Source organism: Tiliqua scincoides, chromosome 2 (assembly GCF_035046505.1).
Source record: "Tiliqua scincoides isolate rTilSci1 chromosome 2, rTilSci1.hap2, whole genome shotgun sequence".
In the NCBI taxonomy this organism is placed as follows: Eukaryota; Metazoa; Chordata; class Lepidosauria; order Squamata; family Scincidae; genus Tiliqua; species Tiliqua scincoides.
Window position 1 is genome coordinate 166,536,338 of NC_089822.1, and position 26,808 is coordinate 166,563,145.

The window sequence follows — 26,808 nt, forward strand, 5'->3', positions numbered from 1 at the left end:
ATTAAATTCTCAAAGGGTGGCAGCTGTGTGTGCATGCATGCTTCCATAATGATTTACTACTTAGCCACACAGTTTGAAGAGCTAAGTGTGTATATTTGTTTTCTTTTTGGCCAAGTACATACTGATGTTGGTGCTCTTCCAAAGTTTAGTAGGTCAAGAATTCTTTCTTTAACAGGGACAAGGAATTATGACATTTTTCTTAAAAAAAAAAAATCTTAAGATAAAGCAGGTACAGTTCTCCCAAAATTTCCACTTCAGCTATAATTCTGTGAAAACCACATTGGCGCAGGCGTGTGTTGTGTTTGGCTTTTTAAAAATGAAGGTGAACATGGTTTTTTCTCAATAACTTTGCCAATCATTGCTCTTTTCCTTTCTCTTACAATGTGATGGTTTCATTTGTTCATAGTATGCTTTTTACGTAGGGGTACTGTGCCATTTGCTAAGTCTGGTTGCAGATACTGGAGTTCAGCTGATGCAAAGTAGCTCAAGCTCACATTTTGGGGAAAATTTGTTAGTACACTCTTGTACATAAGGCTAAAAAAATCTGATGTGGTTGGAGGCACAAAATTACGGTAGTTCTGACAGCATAATCCTATGCAGGTTTTCTTAGAAGTAAGTCACATTCTGTTGAATGGCAATTACTCCCAGCGAAGTGTAGGTAGGATTGCAGCCCGAGTTGTATATGCAAAGGATAGCAGTGAAACAGACAAGCTTCTCCCCCATTTAGTCCAGAAAAGTGCTGTCACCACAGAAATGAAATTAACAGTGAATCCAAACCCATTGGCAAGTGGCTTTGACAAGCAGTTCACTGTCCAATAGAAGCAGAAAAGGAATTTAAATTCTGTCAGACTTCACCAGGACAGTGTAAGGACTTATTCCTGTGCTTATAAGTGTAAAGACTTATCCCATTGCCAATTTCATTTTCAAAGTGAAGAGTCTTTTCCAGTTTTCAGCATTACAAAGGACTATATAATACACAATTGGCACTAAGTATTTTTAGACTATTCTCAAGTAAGGGGTGGGACTCCTGGGTGTGGTGCACACATGCAGAAATTGTTTGTAAAGCCTGCATATACCAAGATGCTCTATAGAGTTTCCCTGTATATAATATACTCAATATGTGGTGGAAACACAGGAAACTTGGTAGAAATAAGAGGTCACATTTCACACATCTGTGCTTGTGAAGAAAATGAGAGCAATGCTCTGCAGAACTGGAAAAAACCTGTGACCTCTATTCAGAGAAGCATGGATAGGAGATCCACCCACAGCAAAGCAGAAGTACTCTGCTCTTTCATAAGCTACTTTATAAGCTTCCAAAGTTTAAAAAGCTGTTTGTAATAAACAAAGGAGTCCAGGGCAAGGCTTGTATTTAACAGTGCTGTGTTCTTCTGGAAAACTTAGTGCTTATCTACCAAAAGTAATTTCTGGGCAGTTCATGCCTGTTCTGCAAAAGTAAGCTGAATGTTTTGTATAGTAACTGTTTCCCCATCTGGCATTCATGGGGAATCAGGGTTGCTAGTTTACAAAGATTTTTACTGTACCAAAGTCACTCCATCAGTGGCATCGCTAAGGGGGTTGGGGCAATACTGGGTGTTGCATGGGGCGGGGTGACACCACTACTGGCCAAAAATTTTTAAATCTTGGTATTTTTGAATACCATCATGTTATATCAGTTGACACAATTTCATGCAGAATGTAATGAAACAAGCCCTGTTGAACTATATCAAAGGTTATAGCCAAAAAAACCAGTGGGGTGGGGTAGTGGTACATCACCATGCCCACAACCTGAGGCTTTGCCCCGCCCCTCATGAGAGGAGGTCCATCATGAGGATGATCCTAGTGATCCCACTGCAATCCACCCAACTGCCAGCCCATCCATCACTTACCAGACAAGGCCCGGTTCTGTGTGCCACCTCTCTTCCACCCTCCCTCCTTACAAGGACTCTCTAGGAATGGAGACAGTCTTCTTCCTACCCAGGACCCTTGAGAGAAGGAGGGTAGAGGGGGAGATGGCACCTGCCGGATAAGTGAGGGAGAAAGTGGGTGAGTGGGCTGGCAGCCTTCTTAATCAGTAATCTCTGTCTCCTGCCTCACCCACTTCACTAGACCAGAGATGCTAGTTAACCAAGTTTGCTGGTTAACATGGTACTAGTTAAGAAAACTTATACTACATTTGTTACCAGCCAAGGGTTTTTTTGTTGAGAGTCCTCACTATTGTTCTACCTCTGTCCTCTCAGTCTGTAAAAATTGAAATAATAGTCTACTTCATAGAACAGAACTCCTGGACTTGGAACATACTGTCCATGGGGCTGATAGGTAGAGGTGTTTGTTTCTGGTGAATAAGAGGATTACAGCCTGAGGATTACTAAACACAGTGGGCTTACTTCTGAGTAAAGTAACACTGTATTCAAACACCACTACTGATAGGGCTTCTTATGGTGCTGAGTTTAATTAAGCCATTTCTGCCCAATGTTGCATATACACAACAGGAACCAAATTTGTACACCTGTGGGCCAGGCAAAAATGGGTTAATGCAACCAAGGAATTGTCACAGAGGCAAGTAATTGGCACCCTACTGTATGGGAGTTCCTCATGAAGGCTGCAATCCTAAGTACCCTTTTCTGAGTGTAAACCCCATTGAACATAGTGGGGCTTGCTTCTGAGTAGAAATGCTTAGGATTGTGTTACAGGTGCTTACCAGATCCTGATGCACTTGATTCTTGTGTAGTTAAGAGCACAGATGTGAAGAAGAGTTACACAAGCAGAGGCACCGTATTCAATAGCCTTCCAAAATTTATCCAATCCCGAGGCTATAAATGAAAATCTGTGGGCATAACTACAGGAAATGAATAGGGAATATATCCTTTAATTTGGGGTAAGAACTACTTTCTTGTGTTCTGTTATTATTAAGAGTATTTGTATACTGCTTTTCAACAAAAAGTACCTGTAGTTCACAAAGTGATTTACATAGCACAGTAAATCAGTAAATGGCTCTCTGCCCCCCCCCCAAAAGCTTACAATCTTAAAAAAGATGCAGAAGAGGTACCAGCAACTGGAAAAGACACCTTGCTGGAATGAAAAAGGACAGTTCCCCCTCCTGCTAAATATAAGAGGATATTTAAGAGGTGCCCCTTTGCCCATATAACGGGGTATCACAACTCAAAGTTGTAGCTTAACATTTCTAGCTTGTCTTCTCATGCAGCTTCAGGTTTAGGAATTTCCCCTCCTTATGTGCCCTCCCCCCTTTTTTTTCTCATGATGGAGCCATTGCCTGTACTACTTACATAAAGTGAACTGAAGAGGCAAATTTTCTGGCCACTTCTCTTAAAGTTTGTTGGGATCAGCTGATGTTGTAGAGTTCCTATTTGGTCACCCCATCTGTGCTTGAAGTTTGCTGTTGGAAAGAAGAGGTGCTGGGAGGCAATGTTCTAGCTCATGTAACTCAGCATTTTGTCAGATCAGTCAGAGATGTTTCTCCTTTTAAGAACTTACAGTTAAAACAGGCTTGTTTCTGGTGTAGCTACAAAGAGTGAATGAAAGAATCTGTTAATAATTCTGATAGAGGGAAATAGGTTAATAAATGCTATATTAATGGAAAAGCTACTGACAAAGAATATACAGCTGGGGAACTAATACTGTTATGAAGTTACTTCACATACAAACAATGACTGCCTGATTTGTGTTGTGGAGGGCAGGCAGGCAGAGTGTGGTCAACAACGCAGTACTTCTGAAGCCTCTTTCAGATGAACCATAGATGTGGTATTGTTCTCTTTATCTCTACCTGTTTCTTGCTGCAACTGCTCCTCCTGTCTTCAGAGTTGGCCCTTGCATTGAGCAACTAAAGTCCTCTGTACTGCCTACTAACTGCAGCTGAGGCATACAGCTCTGGCGATAAGTACTTTTACCTCCTAGGCTAAGTTAGGGATTGACCACGGTTGCTTGTCAGGGAGATATTCTGTGCCTCTCATCTGTGGTGGTGGCCCTTCTTATTCCCCAACAAGAATGGCCAGTCATAGCCCTCACAGTACTCGGCTCAGGAAATGGAACAAGGATTGATGTGGTGAAAATTCCTGATTTTTTCCCCCTCTTCTGCCCATTTGCCACCTGCTTGACCTTTCTGGCACCCAGATGCTTCTGTGATGCATCAGCCTTCTGAAGGCGCTGCTGCTGTTTACAAACATTTGCGATTGCAAATAACTGCAGTCACATTTGCCCTGTTTTTGCATTGTTGGTGTTTGAGCACCCCCCTTTTTCCCAGACTGACCAGTGAACAAAGTACCTGACTTTGAACTGGCTCATTGTACATGAAGCCCACCTGATCTCCAGGAGCAGGAAATTCAGGAGCTCAGGTGGCACCCCCTTAGTTCCCAATCACATAGCTAAACCATAACTAATGCCCACAAGTTTTAAAAGTGTGGTCATGTACCCCTCCTTGTCTTTTTGCCTGGGTCCAGTGTTGGATGCATCTAATGGCTTGCTAGCAAGTGTGGGTGTCAGAGCTGTGGAGCAGCATGAGTAAGTGGGGTAGGGCTTGTAGTGGTTAGGTGCATTGAGTCTTTTGTTTCATTTGCTGTTTGCATTTTAATATTCTTACCAACCAGTCCTTCCATTTTTTTCCTTTTGCTGGTTGATGAGTGCCTTGTTTTTTTATCGCATGCGTCTTTTCCCTCTGTTTCAATTCTTCTTTTTAATACTTTTTACTGTTTACCTGTCTGGGCTCAGTTCACTCAGAAGAGAGTGGGTTGCTGTATCTGAAACAACTCCCATTCACTTACTGTTTGGTTTTGAGGCGGGAACTCCTGGATTGGGGAACTACCTGTTAATGTGGGAGGGCATTATGGTGCCTGAGCACTCCAGCTTTATGTGGAGACAGTGAAAACGGCCTTTCCCTGATCCAATCCTTGTTTATCCTGTATCTGCACCCATTTTGCCCTCCATCCTCCCATACGGTCAAGTAGATATTGCTTGGCTATTACAGCTGCAGTAGTGTCATGCTGTGAACTATTTTCTGAACTCCTTTCCAGGCCACTTGCGCAGGTGCCAAGGATTTACTATAGGAAGCACACACATTTTACAGTAAATGTACTCCTCACTGCATACTTCTGTGCAAATTTTCTGCAGTAGTTAAAATGTTTGAAAGATGGTAATCTTTACTATCTAATCTACTGCAGGATTCTTTAGAGTAGGGCCTATTCTGCAATAAATCTTGCAGTAATTGCTGTATACACACACCAGTAGATTGAAATATGGTGGAAGTTCAAAATAGTGGTTTCATTACGCCATATTTTTAACCTGTGTTTACAGTATTAGTGACAGAATTATTATTTTTACACTTCCAGTCCAAACTGGAGAACCGAGACTATAGAGACGCTCAGGAATTTGCAGCTGATGTCCGATTGATGTTTTCAAATTGTTACAAGTATAACCCTCCTGATCACGAGGTGGTTGCAATGGCACGGAAACTGCAGGTAAAGAAAATGTTTATGCAAAATATCTTAAATTTGTACTTTTTGAAAGTTTAAATAAAACCTGGTGTGTATATATATATACATATATAACTTTTAAAAAATTTAACTATAGTATTAAACTAACAAAACATACATATGTTTAGAGATTATAGTTCCATTACTCTGGACAAGAATGTTCTCTTTTACATAAACATTTATTTTCAAGTTTCTGGTATTAAGTGTTTATTAACACTTTAACAGCGCTTTACTTCTGAAAATCTATAGTTTTAATGTTTAGATTACAAAATTGTGACCTGAGAACCCTTTGTAGGATGGGGTGATGGTGGTTCTAATGTTACAGATGATTGAACTCTGGGAATGATATTCTGTTCTGGAATGAAAGTAGTGGTTGAGAGCTCACTTCCTGTCTGTAAGACCTCAAGCAGGAATTATGGTGGAAAAAGGAGATGAGCAGTCTACCTTTAGGCCAAAAGGTAGAATAGAAAGAACAATTCTGTTAGGACTGAGCTTGATAATTTAGACATGTATCACACCAAGTTGATTTATCTCTATGGAAAAGATTAGATTTCCCATACTTGTTTACATTTGTATGAAACTGCTGAGAGGTTGACAGAGGTTATGGAGTGAGGAGACATTAGGAGAACCATGTTCTATTTCTGTTTTTCATCAGAACTCGGGGTTTGCTAAACAAATGGTTGGGAATAATGATGGACTGGATAAGGGTGACTTAAACTAAATCCAGACAAGATGACATATAATGATGAAGGGCAACTCTGTGCACTGCTATCTGAGGAAATACCTGTTCTTGATAAAATTGCACACTTAAGGCTCCTGAATTTCCAGGTGGTGACTGTGGTTCAAGAATTCTTTTTACCAACTTTGGTTAGTTCATGGTTGCATCCTGCACTAGAAAATAGACTTGGACATTATCATTCATGCCTTTGTGACTGCCAGACTGGACTAATATCATGCTCTCAGCACATTGTTCAGCAGAATATGGAATCATCGGTCTCTTTCAGTGGCTGCATATAGAAAAAATAAAGCAGAGGGGGCAAGATGGAACCTTATGGTTATCCCATAGGATAGAGCAGTGGGTCCCAAAGCAGTGGGTCCCTACTTAGACTTTAGGTATTCTGTAAGTCTTGGGGTGGGGTGGGAAGGGCAGCAACGCAATCACTATGATAGCACTGCTGCTGGGCAGGGATTGTTGACCTGGGGATTGCTATGGCTCTTCGGAGTGTCTGGGGAGCCTGGGGCCCCCTCTGTAGTCCTCCTGGCAGCTTCAAACTGCTGTAAAAAAAGAAAACCATTTCCTGTTTTTGTCACGAAACCGGAAGTGGTTTTTTTCTTTTTCAGAGCAGTTTGAAAGTTCTGGGAGGGCTTCAGAGAGGGTTGCAGGCTCTCCAGACCCTCCAGAGAGCCATAGCAACCCCCAGGTAAGTGGGAAAAATCTCTTGCCTGCCCAGCATCAGCATGATCACAGTGATTGTGTAGCTGCCAGTTTCTGGGCTATTCCCCTTAAAGGCAAATGGCCCTTTTCTGGTTATCCTGGCGGGTCGTGACCCACCAGTTTTGGAGCCTTTGGGATAGAGCACTACTAGCCACACAATATTCAGCTTTTGGTATAACCAGCTAGGTAGCAACAGAATTACATTGCTGATCGATTTACCTTTTACTCAGAAGTTCCACTGTGTTAAATTGGACTATTCCCTAGTAAATATGTTTAAGATTGCAACCTTAGTTGCCATAGAAGTATTTGATGATACATTGTCTCAAATACTTTTGAGAAGTTGAACAGAGTGAACAAGTTATGCTTTCCTTCACAACCCCAGCTAATCATCCACCATGGTAACTTAGTTTCCATAGCAAAACCTGCTCTGAACCCAAGTTAGCATACATTAGTACAGCAGTTTCCTCTAAGAATTCTTGAAGCTGTGCCATTATTGCTTACCCTATCAAAGAAAAGCAGATTGGAAATGGACCTAAAATTCTGTTGATTGTACAAAGGCGTTTTTCAACTTGTCTGTTTTGGTATTAATAGCCATTTACAAGCTTGCAGATGCAAATGGTTATATTGCACTTTAAATCTAGCTTTATTTTGAACTAGTGATATGTTATGGTGAGTGGGGTGCTTGGGGGGTTGGGGTGGAAAGAGGGTATGTTTAATGTTAATGTCTGCATATGTGTGTGAAGGGAGCTGCAGCATTTCTTTTCTCGCTATAGGAGTAAGTGGCAGCCACTCATGAGAAGTTACAAAGGGATGAAATTGGGAATGCCCTTTATGTCAGGGCTAATCTTGCCTCTGGTGTCCCTAATCTCTGTAATGAGGAGCAGATTTCTGACCATACTACTTTGTGTTGATAGATTTCAGTCTTTTTACTTTGGCCATGTATTTGGAGCCAGTAAATAAGTTCCTGTCTGTGTAGCTTTGGTCTTCATCTCTTTCTCAAGCACACTGGTGTACTATAGAATCAAGGAACTGGCTCTTCTATATATTTTACTTATGTCTTCCCTAGGATGTATTTGAGATGCGCTTTGCTAAAATGCCAGATGAACCTGAAGAACCTGTGATTCCAGCTTCCTCCCCAGCGGTGGTGCAGCCCCAGCCCAAAGTGCCCCCACCTTCGTCCAGTGATAGCAGCAGTGACAGCTCCTCCGATAGTGACAGTTCGTCAGATGATTCTGAAGAAGAGCGAGCTCAGCGGTTAGCAGAGCTTCAGGAACAGGTAAAATGTTTGTATCCTCGTAATCTAGACAAAAGAGAATAGAGACAATTATTTGCTTACCTCTAGCTCTTAATGCAGTGGTTCCCAAACTTCTCCTTGGAAGTTGGGAACCATGTAAGTCTTTGCAGGTGCGGGAGGATGGCAGCAACACAATTCCCAGAATCACGCTGCAGGGGATGGGGGGGATTACTTAGCTAAGCCAGTGCCAGCCTCCGGGGATGCCAGGAGCCCCACAGATGCTTCCGCAGGGCTCCCCAAGCCTCGGGATGACTGAAGATTGTGATTGGAACCTACTTCTGGTTTCGCAATCTGAAAACTACACTTGGTTTTTGTATTTGGTGTCCAGATTTTCCTTCACTCTCAGCACATCAACTATGTATACAAGCCCACTTAATCCAGTTTATATTGCATTGCCATACATATTGGGTGAGATGACTTGAGTGAGATGGTATTGGGTGACTTCAGCAAAGAAAGCAAAGCAACCATAGAACCTTTAAATATTCTCAAATTCATAGCAGCTACTGGCTGCCTCTAGGGAGAAAGATGAACCTGCATTTGTTAAAACTAGAGATCATGAGCTTCTCATCCTGTCTTACTATTACTTACTAAAAGGGATTTAAGGTTTATTTTTTTACACAAACTCCTCTTGCCTGTGCTATTGATTGTTGGTATTAAAGGGTTCTGGAGCATATGCACTTCCTAGTCTGTGCTGAAGTGGAGAGAGATATATGCTTCATTCTTATACAGATGTTCAGTAAGCATTACTAAGATACCTTGTTCTTTATTGTATGTGCGTGTTGGAGTGGCATGGGGCAAAGGATGACTGATCTGCCATTCTGGACTGTTTCCCTTAGGGTCTGAAGTTTTAAAAAGTAATTTTAGTTTAATCTCTCCTGCTTCATAGGCAATACTTCTGGTACAGAATGGGTGATCATGATAAATTTGCGCATTTATGTCTCTGTAAAAAACAATTGGATATGCATTAAAGCAAACAGTGAACATTATCAGAGGGGATATGGTTAAATAAAGCATTAATAAGTGAGAGAAAGAACAAAATTGTGGTGTTCTTTGTATCTGCTCTTTAGCTTAAAGCAGTACATGAGCAGTTGGCTGCCCTGTCCCAGCCGCAACAGAACAAACCAAAGAAGAAAGAGAGAGACAAAAAAGAAAAGAAAAAAGAGAAGCACAAAAAGAAGGAAGAAGTAGAAGAGAATAAGAAAACTAAAACCAAGGATCCACCATCTAAGAAGGCCAAGAAAAGTAACAGCAGCAGCAGTAACTCAAGGTTAGCTCTCTGTGTGTGCTACTTCATAGCTCTCTGCTTTGACCAAGGAACAATTAAAAGTGTGGTCTTAGTCCACTATAATCTCCATAATATCTGCCTTGGATATCTGAAACTTTTGAAGTCACATGATTTTCAATCATGTAATGTTATGACAACTATAGTTGGTTAGTGTTACTATTTATCTAAATTTATAGTTAAAAAATCTTAATTGTCTTCTAGGCTGCTGGGATAATGGAATGTGCTGTTTATTTCAGTTTTAGTAAAACTTTTTCTTCATTTTAAGCAGGGGTGCCCAAACCACAGCCCGGGGGCCACTTGTGGCCCTTGGGGGCTCCCAGTCCAGCCCGCAGGGAGCCCCCAGTCTCCAATGAGCCTCTGGCCCTCCAGAGACTTGCTGGAGCCCGTGCTGGCCCGACGCAACTGTTCTCAGCATGAGAACAACTGTTCAACCTAAGCTGTGGGTCAAGGGCTCTCTCCACTACTTGCTGTTTTCACATCTGTGATGCAGCAGTGGCAATGAAGGAAAGGCTGGCCTTGCTTTGTGCAAGGCCTTTTATAGGCCCTGAGCTACTGCAAGACCTTCACTCATTCATATAAGTTCCATCTCTAATAAATTCACTTATGTAAATTTATTCAAATTTTAAATGTAAATTCTTTTTTCCCCCCATGTGTCAGAGAGATGATGTGGTCCTCTTGCCAAAATGTTTGGAAACCCCTGATATTAAACATTGGTCATTTTGCACCTTGTATAGTAGTTTTCAGTTTCTACAGCAGGCTCCAAGAGGCAACAAATTACCTCTTGCATATCAGAAAGTCTTGGTATCTGTGAAATCACTTCTAGCAGTGCAGTGGTCTCCAGTTTGGAGCACTCTGCTCTAAAACATCTTCTAGAGTTCTATCAGCTTTGTGTGGTCACTGTGAAAGTGGTGCATACCTAGCCCTTCTTCTTGAGAGCTGCATTTGAAAATGCAATACAAGAAACAAAAGGATGTTGGATTACATCTTGTGAATAAATTTGCTAGCTCTTAAAATAAATTGCTTATGATACTGCAGAGATGTATGAGAAATAGAAGTATAGGGGGTATCTCAGGATGCACTAAATTCTCATCTTTGAGTAGTTCTTTATTGTTTCTTTGCATTCTGAACCCAACTGCACAGAGTCAACTCTAGGATTATTCTAGACAAGCTCAGGCAGCTGCCATTGTTGTCCCTTCCTCTGAAAGGAGATTTATTCATTATCTGTGCATTCAAGTACCTTCCTGCTTGGTTCTTTTGTGACCTTGTGCCAGCATCAGTTTAAAGATTCTTTTCTGTGGTGTGCTTTCCCACAGTTCTGTATTTATTTTTTTCACTTGAGGAGGTTCCCCCTTTTTTATTCATAATGCAGCTGGCATTGCCTTTATTTTTTTGTCTTTTTACGGGGGGGGGGTAAACTTCAACTCTGCACACTGGGCATCCTTTTTTTATAGTTCCTTGGTTACAGAAAGAAGGTCCTAACCATGCATGTGCCTTGGTAAGGACTGTAAGTTAATTCTTGCACTCTTCCAAATTTAGAAAGAAGGCACATGACTATAGTTCCCTGAGACTTGGTGCATTGCTGCTGTAGAAAATACTGCCATCCACAGTTTCTAATTAGTTCATGAAGCCTTGAAGGCACTTATCTAGTCTCTATTCTTCCAACAATGACTTCTGAAAGAGTTTTCAGTTCTTCTGAAGGCTCAGATTTTCTCCAGCAATGCCAAGGCAAGACTTACTTCTGAAGGCTTGGTTTCTGTGCAGTTTTTCAAGTAGTAGACTAACCAATCTAAAGACTAAAATTACACTTCTGTCAAATCGGTGACTGCTGGTGTTCACAAGGAACCCAAGAAACAAGAACATTGTAGTAAGTCTAGCACATCATCTGAGATTCTTATAGCAATGGATCCAGGTCCCATTGTCTAGCCAGTCAGGTCAAAGACAGTTTATCCTAAATGTTTCTGCCACAACTCTAGTTGTGGTGAACCCATGCTACACAGAAGGGAGTAAGTTACTCTAGTTTCTGGAAACTCCATCTCCACGATCTAGTTTTACCTCAGATATCTATGGTCAGACTTTTTAAGAGAGTCAAATGGAAGATACCATCTCTTTCTTGGCTCCACAAACTTTCTTCTTTACCTAGACTTGCTCCATCTGGCTGACCTCATTATCCATTTCTTCACACTCCTTGGTCCATGAGTCAGGTCTGTTTGGGGAAATATCATTGAGAATTGACCAAATTATTCTCTTCAAAGAACAACCTTCCTTTTAGGTTCTTGTTTACTCAAGAAGTCTGTGTAAGGAATGGGAAGTCTCTGATCCCAAATGAGACAGATGCTCTTATTCTGACTCACTGGCCAGATTTTGTCATAAAAACACCTATTTCTACTTTACCCATGTTCATTCCTTTTTCCTTTCACCTCTTGCTATTGCCTGGGTAGATGTGCCCACTAGGAATTCTCCTTGGCTGCTCCATATCCTCTCCATTGACCACCCTTACCGGCATTATGTCACCAGATCTTTTTGTACAGATGATAGTACAGCCCACTAATCAGACACCTTCTAACCTGAACTACTGTTCATGATCATGGCACCAATAACTTCTATAACAGAAGTAGATTTCACCTACATCTGACACCATTCATGTGATGGAATTGATAAAGGTCAGATAGCAACCCTTGTACCAATACACCTGACATCAATTATTACCTCAACTTTAGAAAAGCAGCCTTTTTTGTTGCGTTTACCCAAAGAAAGGCTTTTGCATCTCCCCTCAGAGACTTTCCCAGTAGTTAGTTTCTACAATTTCCATTTTCTATCAACTGGTAAAATAACCTGTCCCCACTGATCAGAAGGGCTATTCAGCCAGGGAAGTTATCTGGCTTATGTAAAGTAGCCACCTGCTCCACTCCTTCCATGCTCATGAGATATGCCTAGGGAAATAATGCATTTGGGAGAGCAGATCTTATTTCTCTGCAGAATGAATGCATAAAGCTGCCTTGTACTGAATCAAACGATTGGTCTACACCAGGGCTTTCCAAACCTTGGTCCATGGGCTGGATCCAGTGTCTGGAGATAGACCACCTCGTGTGAGCAGCGTTTACATTTTCACCATGCTGCTGCTGCTCCTTGCACCCAGTCTTGACACAAGGATGCTCTGGGCAGTCACATCTGCTAGGCATCCTGTGGCAAAGCCTGCTGGGGCTATTGGCAGTAGATGCAACTGTCTAGAGCGTCCTTGTGTCAAGATTGGGTGCCAGGAGCAGCAGCAGCATGGTGGAGCTGTAAGCACTGGCTGGGATGTTAAGGGCTTTTCAGCTGCTCAGCATTCTCCAGTTTGGAGACTGCTGGTCTACACTGATGCACAGTTGCTCTCCAGGATTTTAGACAAAGGATTGCACTCTCTTAACTCCACCTGAAGATACCAGGGATTGAATCTGGGACCATCTGCATGCAAAACATGTGCTCTACCACACAACTACAGTTCCTCCCCAAATAAGGCATTCTGGGGTGTGGCCCAGAAGACACAAGGTATTTGGTGGCATGACATGTCCACCATGGCTGGCAAAGTGGGTCAGGAAGGGAAATCTTTCAGAACCACTGCTCTAGAATGTTCCTGGCATTGGCTTTGCTTAGGAGCAGAACCCATGTGTGATTGCACAGATGACTATCATTACAAAATAAAGTTTGGATAAGCAACCTTTTTTATTTTTACCACTAATAGACTTCTAGTTTAGAGAATGCAACACTTCTTGAAAAACAGACATTTTGAACACCAAAATTTAATTCATGAATAACAGTATTAAGAGCCCAATCCTATACTTGCCTTCCACTGGTGGTGCTCCTCTGCCACTGACGCTTACTGCCATAAAGCAGTCATCGACAATTGTAAGAAGTGCTATGACATTGCACAACACAGCATGCTACTGGGAGCTCGGCAGGAAGGCCAGCACCTTCCTACCCTCATCATCGCTTCACTTGGCACTTGCTGGAGCAACTAAGTCAGCAGAAGAAGCAGGACTGGGGCGGAACACGGGTGGGGGGTGAATTGGGTCCCAGAAGGTTCAGTGGCAGTAGTGGCTGCCGAATCCTTGCTGGACCCAATCCTGCATGTGGGTCTACTCTGACCTGAACCAGCTATTTAGCAAGCTCAGGTCCGTGTAGACCCCCCCACACACACACACCACTGAGGTTTGCCCCAGATAAGAATACACTTTGTTCCTTGCCCATAAGAGGCCTCTGCAACTGCCCTCCCCATCCTAGGATGCAGCGGTAACCATTTTGGTGCTGCTGCATCAGGGAGTGGTGGTGTGAAGGATAGGATTGGGCTGTAAATTGTACTTCATGTAAGTGCACTTGTAAAGTAATGTGTAGTTACTAGCTGTCATAATATTGACAACTGTAAATCCAGCTTAAATAAGCTTTTCACTGGGTATATCTCTGTGTGTATTTAATTTTATTGGCATTTTACAGAGCCACAAGGCAGTTTGCACTTAAGGAAGCAATAAATATCTGCATCTCTCCCTTCCTCACACCCTGTATCACAAACTGCTTTTTGTTAACTCCTGAGTTAATGGCAGTTTTTGGAAGTGAAAAACAGTTGTTTGGAAACAGAAGCATGGTGCTGTGCATTCATACTCCCTGACTTGCACATGAGTATCAGGGTTTTCTGAATGGTGGTTATTGTCTCAAATCAGTTATAGCCTAACTTCCATTTTAGCAGACAAAATCATTTGCTTGATGTACTATGATCCCTTTAACAGTGTTCATTATGAAAACAGCAGATCTTTATATATGTTCATTGTTCTTTTGCATAACAAATAAGCAAATCACAATTTGTTTTGTATTTGGAAAGTAAACTTTGCCAGAATGTTTATCCATCTACTTCTCTCCTTTTATGGACTCCTTGCTCTAGTTATAAAATTAATATGTTGAAATAAGAGTACTTTGTTTGAAGTGTTAATGCATTTCACATACATTCTTGCCACAAAGGTATTCTCAGATAAAAGAATCTGGTGAGGTGACTTGTTTAAAGTCTCCTAGTGAACAAGGTAATGTTTGAATTGTAGATGTCTTAACTCGGTTCAGATTATTAGGCATTATTATTATTAGTTGGCCCATGGTATCTACAGGGGAACAGTTCCAGGAACCCCTCCATGGATATTGATTTCCACAGATAATAAAATCCATGAGGGAAGGGGGCTGTCAGCAAACCGGAAGTGACTTTAGGTTGCATCCAGGAGGTGTTGGGAGGTGCAGGGAGGCTTGCATGTGACCTCCTAATGTCTCAGGAGGCTTCCCAGGCGCTTCTGAGAGCACTTCTGGTTTTTCATCCAACTGGAAGTGCCTTTCAGAGGCCTTCTGTGGTGCAAGGGAGGTTGTACATGTCCTCCCTGCACCTCAGAACACTTCTTGGACACAAACTGAAGGTACTTCTGGTCGCACAGGCTTGACACCCACATTGAGTCAAATCCATAGGTGCCAAACCTATGGATAAGGAGGACCAACTGTACAGAAGCTGCCAGCACTAACAAACTTTAAATGTAATGTCACATTTCAGGATAACATGATAGTAGTTTAAAGTCTTGGAATTCATTTTTTTGTTATAATAATGCATTATAATTGTTCTTTAAGTAGTAAGAAGGAGCCTGTGACTGTGAAGAACACCAAGCCGCCTCCTGCTTATGATTCTGAGGAGGAGGACAAATGTAAACCAATGTCTTATGAGGAGAAAAGACAATTGAGCCTGGACATTAATAAACTCCCTGGTGAGAAACTAGGCCGGGTTGTCCATATCATCCAGTCACGAGAACCCTCACTCAAAAACTCCAATCCTGATGAGATTGAAATTGACTTTGAGACATTAAAGCCATCCACATTGCGGGAGCTGGAGAGATATGTAACATCTTGTTTACGGAAGAAGAGGAAACCTCAAGGTACCTTTCAAGCTCAAAACAGTTGCTTCACATTCCAGCGATGTATATTAAATCCCTTACCACTGTGTAGAGATGGGGAAACACGTTAGTTTTGGAGTTGCAACCTTTCCAGCAAAGGATGAATTAGATTTAATAACAAAGGAGCAGATTGTCATAGATGTTATCACTGGACTTCATCTTAATAGCCTCTCTCATAGGCCTTTGGATCTTAGCATTCCTCTGCTTAAGACTACAGTACAAGTATTTTCTTCAAACAGCTATATATCTGTTTACTGGAATATTATGTGATGTTACAGAATATTTTAACTGCTTTGTAAAAAGTGCTTTTCCTTTTTATTGTGGAACTATTTGCTTTGGGCTGCAAACTCACCACAACAGACACACAGCCTTTTTCAAGTGTGCTTCCAAAACAGGATGTTATATTGTAAAGCAATTGACTAAGGCCCTGTGCTCTTCTCCAGTTTTTTCTTTAAATATTTTACAAAGTTTGGCTTTAGTAATGTTTAGCTGCTTTCTCATAAACATCAAAGGAATAAAAACATCTTCTAAAAGAGGTACACAACAGCAGATATAAAGATTTCAGTTGTCACATGGAGTAGAGAACACATCAATTCTAAACTGTTTTAGAAATGCCAGTTAGCAATTTTGAACTTAACAATACTTCTAATTCTGCATTATTTCCTCTTTAATGTAAGAAGACAATTTCTCTTCTGCTTGCCTTCATTGAAGGCTGGGAAAGAAAATGGTAGCAGGGCAGCACAGTCACTCTGCAATTCTGAAGCAGTGCTTCAGTTAACCTACTATCAGTGCCAAAATCTTTCATGTGGAATAAAGTAGCAGATCATAATGTTTAATGGGAGTACTGCATAGCACAAGAGTGGGTTCTAAATCATATTCTTATCCAATGACAATATTGTGCTATTATCTTGTTGCAGCAGAGAAAGTGGATGTAATTGCTGGTTCCTCTAAAATGAAGGGGTTCTCCTCCTCAGAGTCTGAGAGCACCAGTGAGTCCAGCTCCTCCGACAGTGAAGATTCAGAAACAGGTTAGATGCAGATTATTTAAAGACTCAGTCCTATACCTGTTTCCTGTATAAATAAATCTGTTTTTAGTACTGTCTTGGTCTTTTTAATTTTTGGTTTTGGGGGAGGGGGTCAGTATAATTAAAGCAGAATGTACAGTAATGTTTCTGTATATGGAACTTTCCCAATTTGAACCCAGCAATATGAGTGCTTTTTTACTAACTGTTACACTGTGCACTGAACCATGCTGTATTACTTAGGATGGTCAAACCACATTATACTATGTGCCAAGATGTCTTTATCTGTCTAATGATTTGTATTCACAGTGTTAGGCTTATTTCCTTAACTGTCCTCTCATCTTTTAAAGAATAAAGGCCACTTTTCTTAGTGACCATTAAGGCAGGCTGCTTCAGAGTGGTAGAAATAATGTTTAATTATGTGTAAGGTAAAAAGGCATGAAGAAGTTCTTGGAAAAAGTAGCCTGAATCCAGGGTAGAAATGTTTTGAAACGTCTCAATTTTTTGTTTGCAAAAAGGTGTAAAAGAGTCTTCCTGTTTAACACTGGGCTAAAAGTTGGCTTTGTGCTATTTGAACTTCACAGGTTTCTCATAATTTAGAAGGCAAGTTAAATTTTATAAAATACTTGTGTCCCATATTTTAGTTTCTGCAGTTTAAGAGTTGAACTTTTAATTTGATTCTTCACAGTGCACTCAGTGCCAACAGTTTTTTGAAATTTGTAAATATAGCAGAATAAATTCTACTTGCTGTTCCATTGCCAATTTAGGGCCCAGTCCTATCCAATTTTCTAGTGCCGGTGTAGCCGTGCCAATGGGGCATGCACTGCATCCTGTGGTGGGGAGGCAGTCACAGAGGCCTCCTCAAGGTATGGGAACATTTATTCTCTTACCTTGGGGCTGCATTTTGGCTATACCAGTGCTGGAAAGTTGGATAGGATTGGGCCATTAGTCTTGTAAAATATTTTTTAGCATTTATTCATATGTTAGCATGCAAGAGTAAATGGTTCAGAGATTCATTTAAGTGTATTTCATTAAAACAATCTTTTGGAATAGATTTGTGTGTTTAGAGTGGAGTATTTTAAACTGTATTTTTCAGAGTTTAATCAGATCATTGTAAATGGCAATAAAAAGGTCAGTGATGTATAGTTAACAGCTGTTCGGGTAAACCTCTAGGTGATTTTGAAAAGACTCCATGAGAAGAAACTCCATGTTGGGAGCATACCTACTCTTAAGGGCCCAGTCCTATCCAGCTTTCCAACTGTGATGCAACCGTGCCAATGGGATGTGTACTTCTTCATCGTTGGAAAGTTGGATAGGATTGGGGCCCTGGATATCCAACATAATTCTGTGATAGGGTCTTAGAGGTTGTTTGGGTCTAAAAGGTAGGGAAAGATTTGGATGCATTGGCATTTTTAAAAATTGTAGGGGTTTTATATGTTGACTGAGGTGATGGGGATTGGCTTTGCAGAAGCTGCTATATAGTTTGCTCTTTTTTGGGTGTGTGTTTGCCTTTTTCGTTCCATTTCCCAGTCTGCCGCTTAGCAGGAATTTCTTAAGTTTCCTTAAGATGGCAGTTGTAAGCTTGAACTTCCTGTGCACAAATGCATCCTTTGAAACATTCTAGCTGTTCATCCATGTGTGATCTAAATATTTGAAATAACATAAATCTCTTATAAAGACTTATTTCTCTTACTGGTAAAACATACATTTCAGTGTTCAATGTCTTCATATTAATAGAATGTGTTCCTAAAGAATAGTTTCAATAAATTGCTTTCTCTTGGGCATTGCTTGAAACAAAGATCTTTGACTAGTGGAAGAAAAATCATATTTAAGCTGTGTAGAACAAGCTGCTTCCTATTAGACAGAATTTCAGTTAATCAACCTTGTGTTTTCAAAACCACTTGTTTTAACAAGTAGTTTTAACTAGCAGTATGTTAATTCACCCAGTGTGAAGGAGCATCTTAAATAAAAACAACACAATCCAAAGGTGTTCACACACACCAAGTGATTTTCTGTTGGCAGAGAAAATACTGCTCCATTCTCCTGAGTTTAAAAGGCAATTTGGGGATTATTTGAGAGAGCATTTCAAAGGGAAACTGTCTGGTTCACAAACCTGTTTGAATGTGCAGTGCTCCTTTTGCCTGTGTCAGTATCATGGTCAAAACAGGCTATAAAAGGATGTTTTAAATAGACATATGTTGTTCAATTAGTACTTGACACACAGAAAGATGTTCATCACTTAACAAAACTGTCAACTGAGATCAGGAGTGTATGTGATTTGAGAATGTGGGTGTTTGAACATTCTCAAACTTGTAGCTTGTTGAAGCAGGGAAGATTGTTGAATGTAGATGCTTCCACTGTATTGTACCATATATTAGCATATTTTTGAGATAGTGGTAGTTCTAAATATGGCCAGACTCTTGAATTTTTTGCTGTTTGTAAAATTGCAACCTAGTCAATCGTTTGCAAATGTTTCTAGTATGGAACAGCTTAAAGTTTTAGTGACAGAAAAAAGAATATAAAGGAATGGATAAAAATTCTATTAAAGAGACTCAACCAATCATTTGCTCTGATGTACTTGTTTTGATAGTAATACTGGTTGCCAGTGTTAGAAATAGTTAAATTCACTTGAGATTTCTCAGTGAAAGGTTGATAAAACAATTGTAAGGGATTTTAAAACAGCAGTGTACTACAGGTCAGTAATGAGAGTTGCTTTTAAGAATATTTTGCATTGTTAGTGTGTGCTACTTTTTTGTATTACTTTACTTGTGAGCCTTCCAACACATTTAAGCAAGATTTCAGTGAAGGCTTCTATTGTGGGGTATAATACATACAAATTCTGTGTGCTGTTGATGCAGGGATACTCCAGGTAGCAGAAATGCAAAAGGAAAATATCATTGCTAATATTAAAATAACACTTAAGTTTTTGAATATCTGGAATCTAATGTTTCATAGTAAATTTGCATTAATTAATACTACCTAAACTTTAGGAGCTTTGTGTGTTTGTGCAATATTGTTTATATTAAATTATAAAGGACAATGAGATTTATATTTTTGACAGTATTGTCTTGGGTTTGATTGTCCTTGCTGGACAGTGTTCAGAATGGTAAATGAATTGACACTGAATGGAATGGGATTATAACCATTCTTTGTAGTCCCTCCATCACTACCCTGCAAATTATTATATCAAGAGTAGGTTTATCAAACCAGATCAGTTGAATGAGAAAATTAGAGCATTTTTCATTTTAGCTGGACTTCAGTATGTAGCTGAATTTTTAAAACTTAAGTTCTTAGTCCAAGTATGTTCACCTGAGATTTCTCAGTGAAAGGTAAGATTTCTCACTGAATTGTAAGGGATTCAAATTACCTATGCAAATTAATGGGAACTAAGTTTTCTCAGTAATATGTAGGATATGGATTGCACCATAGGGGCCTGTGATGTAGGCCTTACCAAGCTGAGAGGATGAACCAGTTTCTGAGTTGTACCATTTGAAATGGTAGGTGGTGGGGCTCGAGATTGAATGCTCTTCCACATAGAAAAAAATCAAGGCGCATAGAAAATTAGCATGTCAAGGAGGAAGGTTCTAGTCTTATCCCTTACACATTAGATTTTTGTGTGCTGGAAATAACCTTTGGTTGGAGAAATACTCAGTTATGTGAACCCCACCTGGGTCTCTTGTTTTTTGCTGTTGAGTTTTCTGGAAGTTAGTTGTCCATTCTCAAATTTTTTACTGGATTTTCTAAACAGGATTTTGAAAATGATATTGTGTTCAAAATATTTTGCCAAAATTCTTCAGTTCTGCAAAAGCCTGTTTATTGTTTTGATCAAAATCCTGATTGAATTCAAGCATAGGAATATTTTTTCATCAGGGAGCTTGTTCAGATTGCAGATGAACAAACAAGGGTTAGTTGTAGACTTACCCCATGCATCATACCAGCTAAGCACTAATCTCAACTCATAAAAGGAGCGAAATCAGCTGTACTTTCAGAGTTCCTGTTCAGTGCTTATAGGGAAGTAGAAAGAGTTTGTCAGTTCCCCCTTTACTGCAGCTAAAGCATGTTCTTCTTGGAATAAGTCCTCAAACACTAGCATTTTATGGCTGATAAATTAGAATACTTTGATCTATTTAGTGCCTGGTAATACTTTCATTATGATTTCCTAAAACAATATTCTTAACATTCATTTGATTGTGGAGATTATGCTGTGTACTGATTTGGGAGCATTTTCAGTGAAATATGTTCAGCTGTGAAATACGTTGAAAACAATTGATAAATACCCAGATACTATGACTGGCTAGATCCTTAGCAAGCTTGGATCTGTAAAATAGGTTTGATCGTCCTCTGCAAGGGCCTTCTCTGACATGAACTGAGTACATTGCTGTTCAGTCTTCTGTTGGGCATCACATGCTTTTAGTTTCTTGACTTCTATGTCTTTGATTAAATTTCCTTGACATCAGCATGTTGCATTCACCTCTGACACAAACAATAATATTTTCAAACCTAGCATGTTGATTAAGGGTCATCCATGCAGTTGGGAACCTTTGCAAAAAAATTAAAGTCCCTTAGAAAGTAACAATTTGCATGTTTTGGTTTATACCCACAGAGTTATTTGTTTCTTGGGAAGCCTCTTCCATGGGTAGACAGTCATATTTGCTATGGCCATGATCTAGAGGTATGTGTGCACCAGGGTTTTCTTGTCAGTTTCCCTTTTAATAGTTCCTTCAACTGAACCCCTAAATTGTCTTTTAAAATATTTTCCAGGTTTAAAAAAGTAGTTTGGTGGTTTAGTGTGAAACTTGCTGTAAGAATTAGCTTCACTGGGTGGTAGCAAATATAAGTATATGGTCAGAATATGGGCTCTTGTAGTTTATTTTATTGGGTTTCATGGTACACGTATATATGAGAGTGACTAGATTTCCATCAGCCCAGTGTAAAGCTCTGCAGGGTTTCATTGCTTTATGCAAATTTACCATATGAGCAAGGGTTTTCCCTGATTAGTCCAATATCCAAGTCTCTGTCCACATGGTGGCAAACTTTCTACAGGATGTGTGGAAATGATTCAGTGTGGGGTTGACAAGCAGCTGCTGGATTGTCTGCAAATTCACAGTATAGCATTACATGTATTTCAAAGAAATAGGTTTCTTCATATCTCTTTGTACGTCCTCCCTATAAAACCAGGTATTTTTCATTACTTCTGAGCACTTAGGATAAGTTATATTTCTACCCAAAAAAATGGCCTTCATCCATAAGAAAGTAGTCAGATCCAATATCTTTTATTACAACACTTAAAAAGCATTATAGTACAGGACTTCCTAACAAGCAAGTATTTCAGCCTCCCAAAATTCCGTATTCTCAACCTGTTGTATCAGTGTAGTATGTTAACTCTCCCATTTAGTGAAGGTTGTTTATCAATAAAGGTACTACATTTAGAACTTTAAAAATATATTGTCTTTTTTAAGTGTTGTTAAATTATTTACTCCATTTTGCATGTTTTCCTGTCATTTTGTTTAATTTTTTTGAAGGGATCGTATAAGATTTTGACTTTTTGCTGGAATGTATAACTGCATGTTTTTAGCAAAACTGTAATTCTTCTGTCTCTTATACATAAGTGTGAACTGTTCAAAATGCATTTGACAATGAGTTGACTGTCTCCTGCCATTTTTATTCAGCTGTTTATAAGTCACCTCAGTTATTTTACCTTTTACAAATAATTTATAAATTTATATAATCTGTTTTTATATTTTATCCGCATGCTCATGATTTAACTGTGATGTAATCACAAGACTTTTAAAACAAATTGTATAGTTTTTCTATTTTTGTTTTAAAATAAAAATGAATAAAGAACTTGGTTTTTTTTACAGAAAATGTACCTGTTTGTATAACTAAAATTGTCATTTTTAACTTGACATTAAAAATGTAGAGTATTATCACATTGTATACTACTATCAGTTACAAACTGTGTCCCAAGAAAGTCAATTTTACAATTTTAGCATTGTAAAGGAAGTTGACATGTAAATTGTTTGAACCCTGATGCTTTTGAGAAAGCACTGTGTGGTCCTAATATACTTTAAACTTATCAGGCAAATAAAAAAAACTGTCTTCTTTTTTTATTTCTTTTCTTTTTACACACCAGTGTTCTTTTACTGGAAACTTCTCCTTGATTCCAATTATCAAGTTGGTATCTTAGTAAACTATAGTAAACTTTCATTGTATAAGACTTATTTAAAAATGCTTGAATCCAGCCCCCTCACTCTGTATGGGTGTAGAAAATACTTCTTCACTTGCAGAGGTGGGGAGTGAGAGTTTTTTGTACCTTGACTGCAGCTTCTCATGCCACCTAAAAAGCTATTCCAGGCAATCCCTCAACCTGGGGGGCTCTTTTGGATAGTGTAAGGGTTTCTACCAGAAATAAGGGGAACAAGGGGAAAACTCCCTTCTTCACTTGGGACCCAGTCCTGTACAACATTCCAGTGCTGATGTAGCTATACCAATGGGGCATGTGCTGCATCCAGGGGTAAGGAGGAATCATGGATGCCTCCTCAAGGTAATGGGATGTTTGCTGTCTCACTTTGTGGCTGCATCAGCACTGTTAGATAGGAATGGACCCTTAGGAACAATTGGATTCAGTAGTGCAAACACCTTGATTCAGAGCCTGTATATGTGAGAAGTGAGGCTTTGGAATGAGTTAGTTGCTATTCTATATAAAATTGCAAACTTATGTTAAGTTCAAAAAGAAAAGTTCATAAAGTCTGTTACGTTTAGATTACTTCAGTATTTCTAGGTCTGAGCATTACCTGCCCTGCAGCCCAGTCCTACCTGAATTCCCTTGTGCAGCAGTTTGAGCGTGGGCTACACTGTATCTTGCAGGGAAATTTAGCAGGCGGGAGGTTTCCTCAGGGTAATGGGACACTTGTCCCCTTGCTCCTATGTAAAGTTCAGCAACTACAATTGGTCAGCTTGGACCTGTGCCAGCAATAACACCGGCACAAGTCCATGTTGATGCATGTCAGCAGATCAGGCCCGAGAGGGCATAGGATACAGCATGCAAGCACCTCCAATCCCACCCACCTCCCAGCCATCCCGTCCCTCTCCTATACCTCATAGAACTTGTCTACTCTGGGGGCCATCCTCCAGTGTGTGTGTGGGAAGGCCCTGGCCTTCCCACCAGTGTGCTCAAGTGTTTTACAGTATTTTTGCAACAGCTAGCACTGGTGGAGCACAAAGCAGTGCTGGCACAGTCCTTAGTGGCACAATCCTATCTAATCTAGTATGCTGGTGTCAGCACATTGAATAGCTTTTGCAGTAGAAACATATGAAGAAAACTTCTTCCTCAGGTTTTCCTGCTGATTGAGCAGAGAAGAGCAAGTCACGTGCCTTGATATAATTTTATAATGGTGTAATTTGGACTAAAGTTTTACGAACAACCTAAACCACTGCATATAATACTGACTGGGTTCAGATGTGATGCTAAATCATGGTTTAGTGTTACTAACCCAAATTTGTGATATAGAATAAATAGCAATTTGCTTTTCTGCCAGGTGGGGGAGGGGCAACCATAAGATCCTACGGCTTAAACTAGTAATGCTAGACAACTGTTTAATTTTGACTTGGGACCCAATCTTGTCCAGCTTTCCAGCATTGATGGAGCCATGCCAATGGGGTGTACACTGCATGGGGGGGGGGAGACTCAGTGAGGCCTCCTCAAGGTAATGGATCATTTATTCCTTTACCTTGGAGCTGCTTTGCAGCTGCAGCTGCTGGAAAATTGGACCCTTAATCTCAAGACTTCAGAACACACTCACTGCTGCTTTCCTTTGGTAGGGGCTCTAGTTAGGGGAAGGTTATTTCAGAACTATATGGACTAGGGCTGCTTGATCAGGCGAATTCATCCACCTGGTGAGCAGACCTTTCAGTTCCACTTAGGCACTGTGCAGCTGTCCTTGTTTGGAGGACAGGGACGCCCTGGGCAGTTACGTTCTGTCGCGCGGCCTTCTGAGACACCAGGCAGGACAGGGACGTCCACCAAACAAGGAGAATTTCACGTAGCACCCAGGCAGAACACTCAGATGCGGTCCAGATGGGACCATGTTCCTGGCACATAGTAGTCACAATTTTGAGCTCTACTGATATAAAGGCACCATTTCATGCACAGCAAGTCAGGCTAGGACCAAATGATACCAAAAACTAACTTGATTATTCATGTCAGTGCTTTCAAAGAAATCTGAATGTTTCTACTACTGGGGCTGAATATTTACCTTTAAAGGTGGTAGCTTAATTTACACACTCAGCTGAACTCTTATAGGGCTCCCAGTGCAGAGGACTGATAAAATAAAACAAGACTATACAGTTGGTACACTCACTTTTAGATCTTCAACCCTATGTTGTCAGCCTGAGAGATGTTTCCTGTACAAGTGCTCTCTGCCAAGCTTAAAAAAATTACACTGGCTGAGCTGTTTTGCAGTACATCTTAAGTTAAATGCCCTTGTAGCTAGCTAGAACTTGTTGGGTGCGTTCTTGGGCCCAAAGACATTGCTTTAGTGCCGTGTTTGCCTGTAAATGTGGCATCTCTTTGAAGCCCCATATAGCTGTGGCAACATGTAGAAGAGATTTATACCAATGCTGTATCTCCAAAGGCCATCAGCACTGGGGCTTACCATTTAATCTGGTATACCCAGATGAGATGTTAGCACAGCTTCATGGAGTTCTGACCACATCAGATGCTGTTGAATTGGGCTGTGCAACTACCCTGAAGTAATTTTTCCTTCTGTGCTGTACCTCTTTTAAACTTTATTGATTTCTCTTATTTTGTTTGCCCTGATCTAATAAAATAAAACCAGCATCAACTTAGAAAGAAAGTTCAGAATTTCAAAAAGTTTGCTTTTGCTTTACCTTTCTAATTGTAAAGCTTGGTCAGTTTAGATTTAGAAAACACCTTATCACACAAATATGCCAAAGGCAGGTCAACTTATTCATGCAGAAATAAGCATGTTTTTATAGATTTAAGATTTCTCTCCAGTGTTGCATATACACAACAGGGATCAAATATGCACACCTGTGGGCTGGGCAGAAATGGGTTAAGAATAGCCATTAGTGTAATATGCATAGAAAAGATGTTCTGACTTCCATGCATATTCTACATACTTGTTGCAGTGGCAGCATCAGGTTGCTGTCATCCCTGAGGCACAGGCCTGCACTAGGTCCTCTATGATGCTCCTGTTTGGTCTGTTACCCCTAATGGTGCATTGGGCACTGTTGCTTCCAGCAGAACTGATGTTCAGAGCTCTCATCCCACGGGCCCTCTGAGTGGCATGGCCCTGCCCAGTGCCTGACCTAGCTGCCCCACCTTACCTATTGTATATTTTAAATGCAGGACAGCATATTCTGAGTCTAACACAATCTCACATTTGATAAATTCACCCACGTAGTACCAAACTATGTCCCTGCAGTGTCTGTGAATTCTTAGGATGCTGACACCAATATTTGAATACCCACAAGTTTATTTTGAGGCAATCTATGTATGTTATGTCTATGTAGGAAAAATAGCCTACTGTAAGAAATCTCCTGTTTCTTTATATTGTCACAGCATGGGCTGGATCCGGGGGTGCCCCCTAAACTGTCCCACCAGTGGGGAGCAAAGTCAGGAGCCAGGGCACACTCACTGGGCAGGGCATTGGTGGCCAAGGGAGCTGAGTTGGAATGGGAGCCCAAGTCTACCCAGCAGGTAGATCTGGGATCCAAGTCTCAGCTGGAGCCCAGGTCTACTTGCCTGGTTGATCTGGGCTCTGGAGTTAATAGAGCATTCATGGCCCTGCCCACCACAATGACTGGATCTGCCTATGTGTCACAGTGACATTTTAGAAAAATATGGAGTATATCTGTCTAGTTCAGAGGTGCCCAAACCCCAGCCCGGGATCCATTCATGGCCCTCAGGGTCTCCCATTCTGGCCCGCAGGGAACCCCTAGTTTTCTGATGACCCTCTGGCCGTCCAGAGACTTGCTGGAGCCCATGCTGGCCCGATGCAACTGCTCTCAGCGTGAGGGCGACTGTTCGACCTCTCGTGAGCTGTAGGAAGAGGGCTCCTTCCACTGTTTGCTGTTTCATGTCTGTGATGCAGCAGCAGCAACGAAGGAAAGGATGGTCTTTTGTTGTGCAAGGATGTTTATAGAACTTGAGCTATTACAAGAAATTCATTCATTCAAGTTCCATTTCTAATATATTCTTTTATGTAAATTTATTCAAATTTGATGTGTAAATTCTTTTTTTTCCCCAGCCCGACACAGTGTCAGAGAGATTATGTAGCCTTCCTGCCAAAAAGTTTGGACACCCCTGGTCTAATT

At 40.6% G+C, this 26,808-nt stretch overlaps 1 protein-coding gene across 5 annotated transcripts in view; it reads left to right on the top strand.

Moving 5' to 3' along the window:
• Positions 1 to 26,808, top strand: part of BRD4 (bromodomain containing 4) — a 110,474-nt gene that overhangs the window by 64,359 nt on the left and 19,307 nt on the right. For 3 of the 5 annotated variants that reach the window (XM_066618050.1, XM_066618053.1, XM_066618051.1), the window contains exons 8-12: positions 5,340 to 5,468; positions 7,985 to 8,194; positions 9,280 to 9,479; positions 15,129 to 15,430; positions 16,366 to 16,476. In XM_066618050.1, coding sequence (XP_066474147.1) covers positions 5,340 to 5,468; positions 7,985 to 8,194; positions 9,280 to 9,479; positions 15,129 to 15,430; positions 16,366 to 16,476 — 952 coding nt within the window. The remainder of the gene's footprint in view (positions 1 to 5,339; positions 5,469 to 7,984; positions 8,195 to 9,279; positions 9,480 to 15,128; positions 15,431 to 16,365; positions 16,477 to 26,808) is intronic. The other 2 variants (XM_066618052.1, XM_066618054.1) reach the window with 1 other exon arrangement.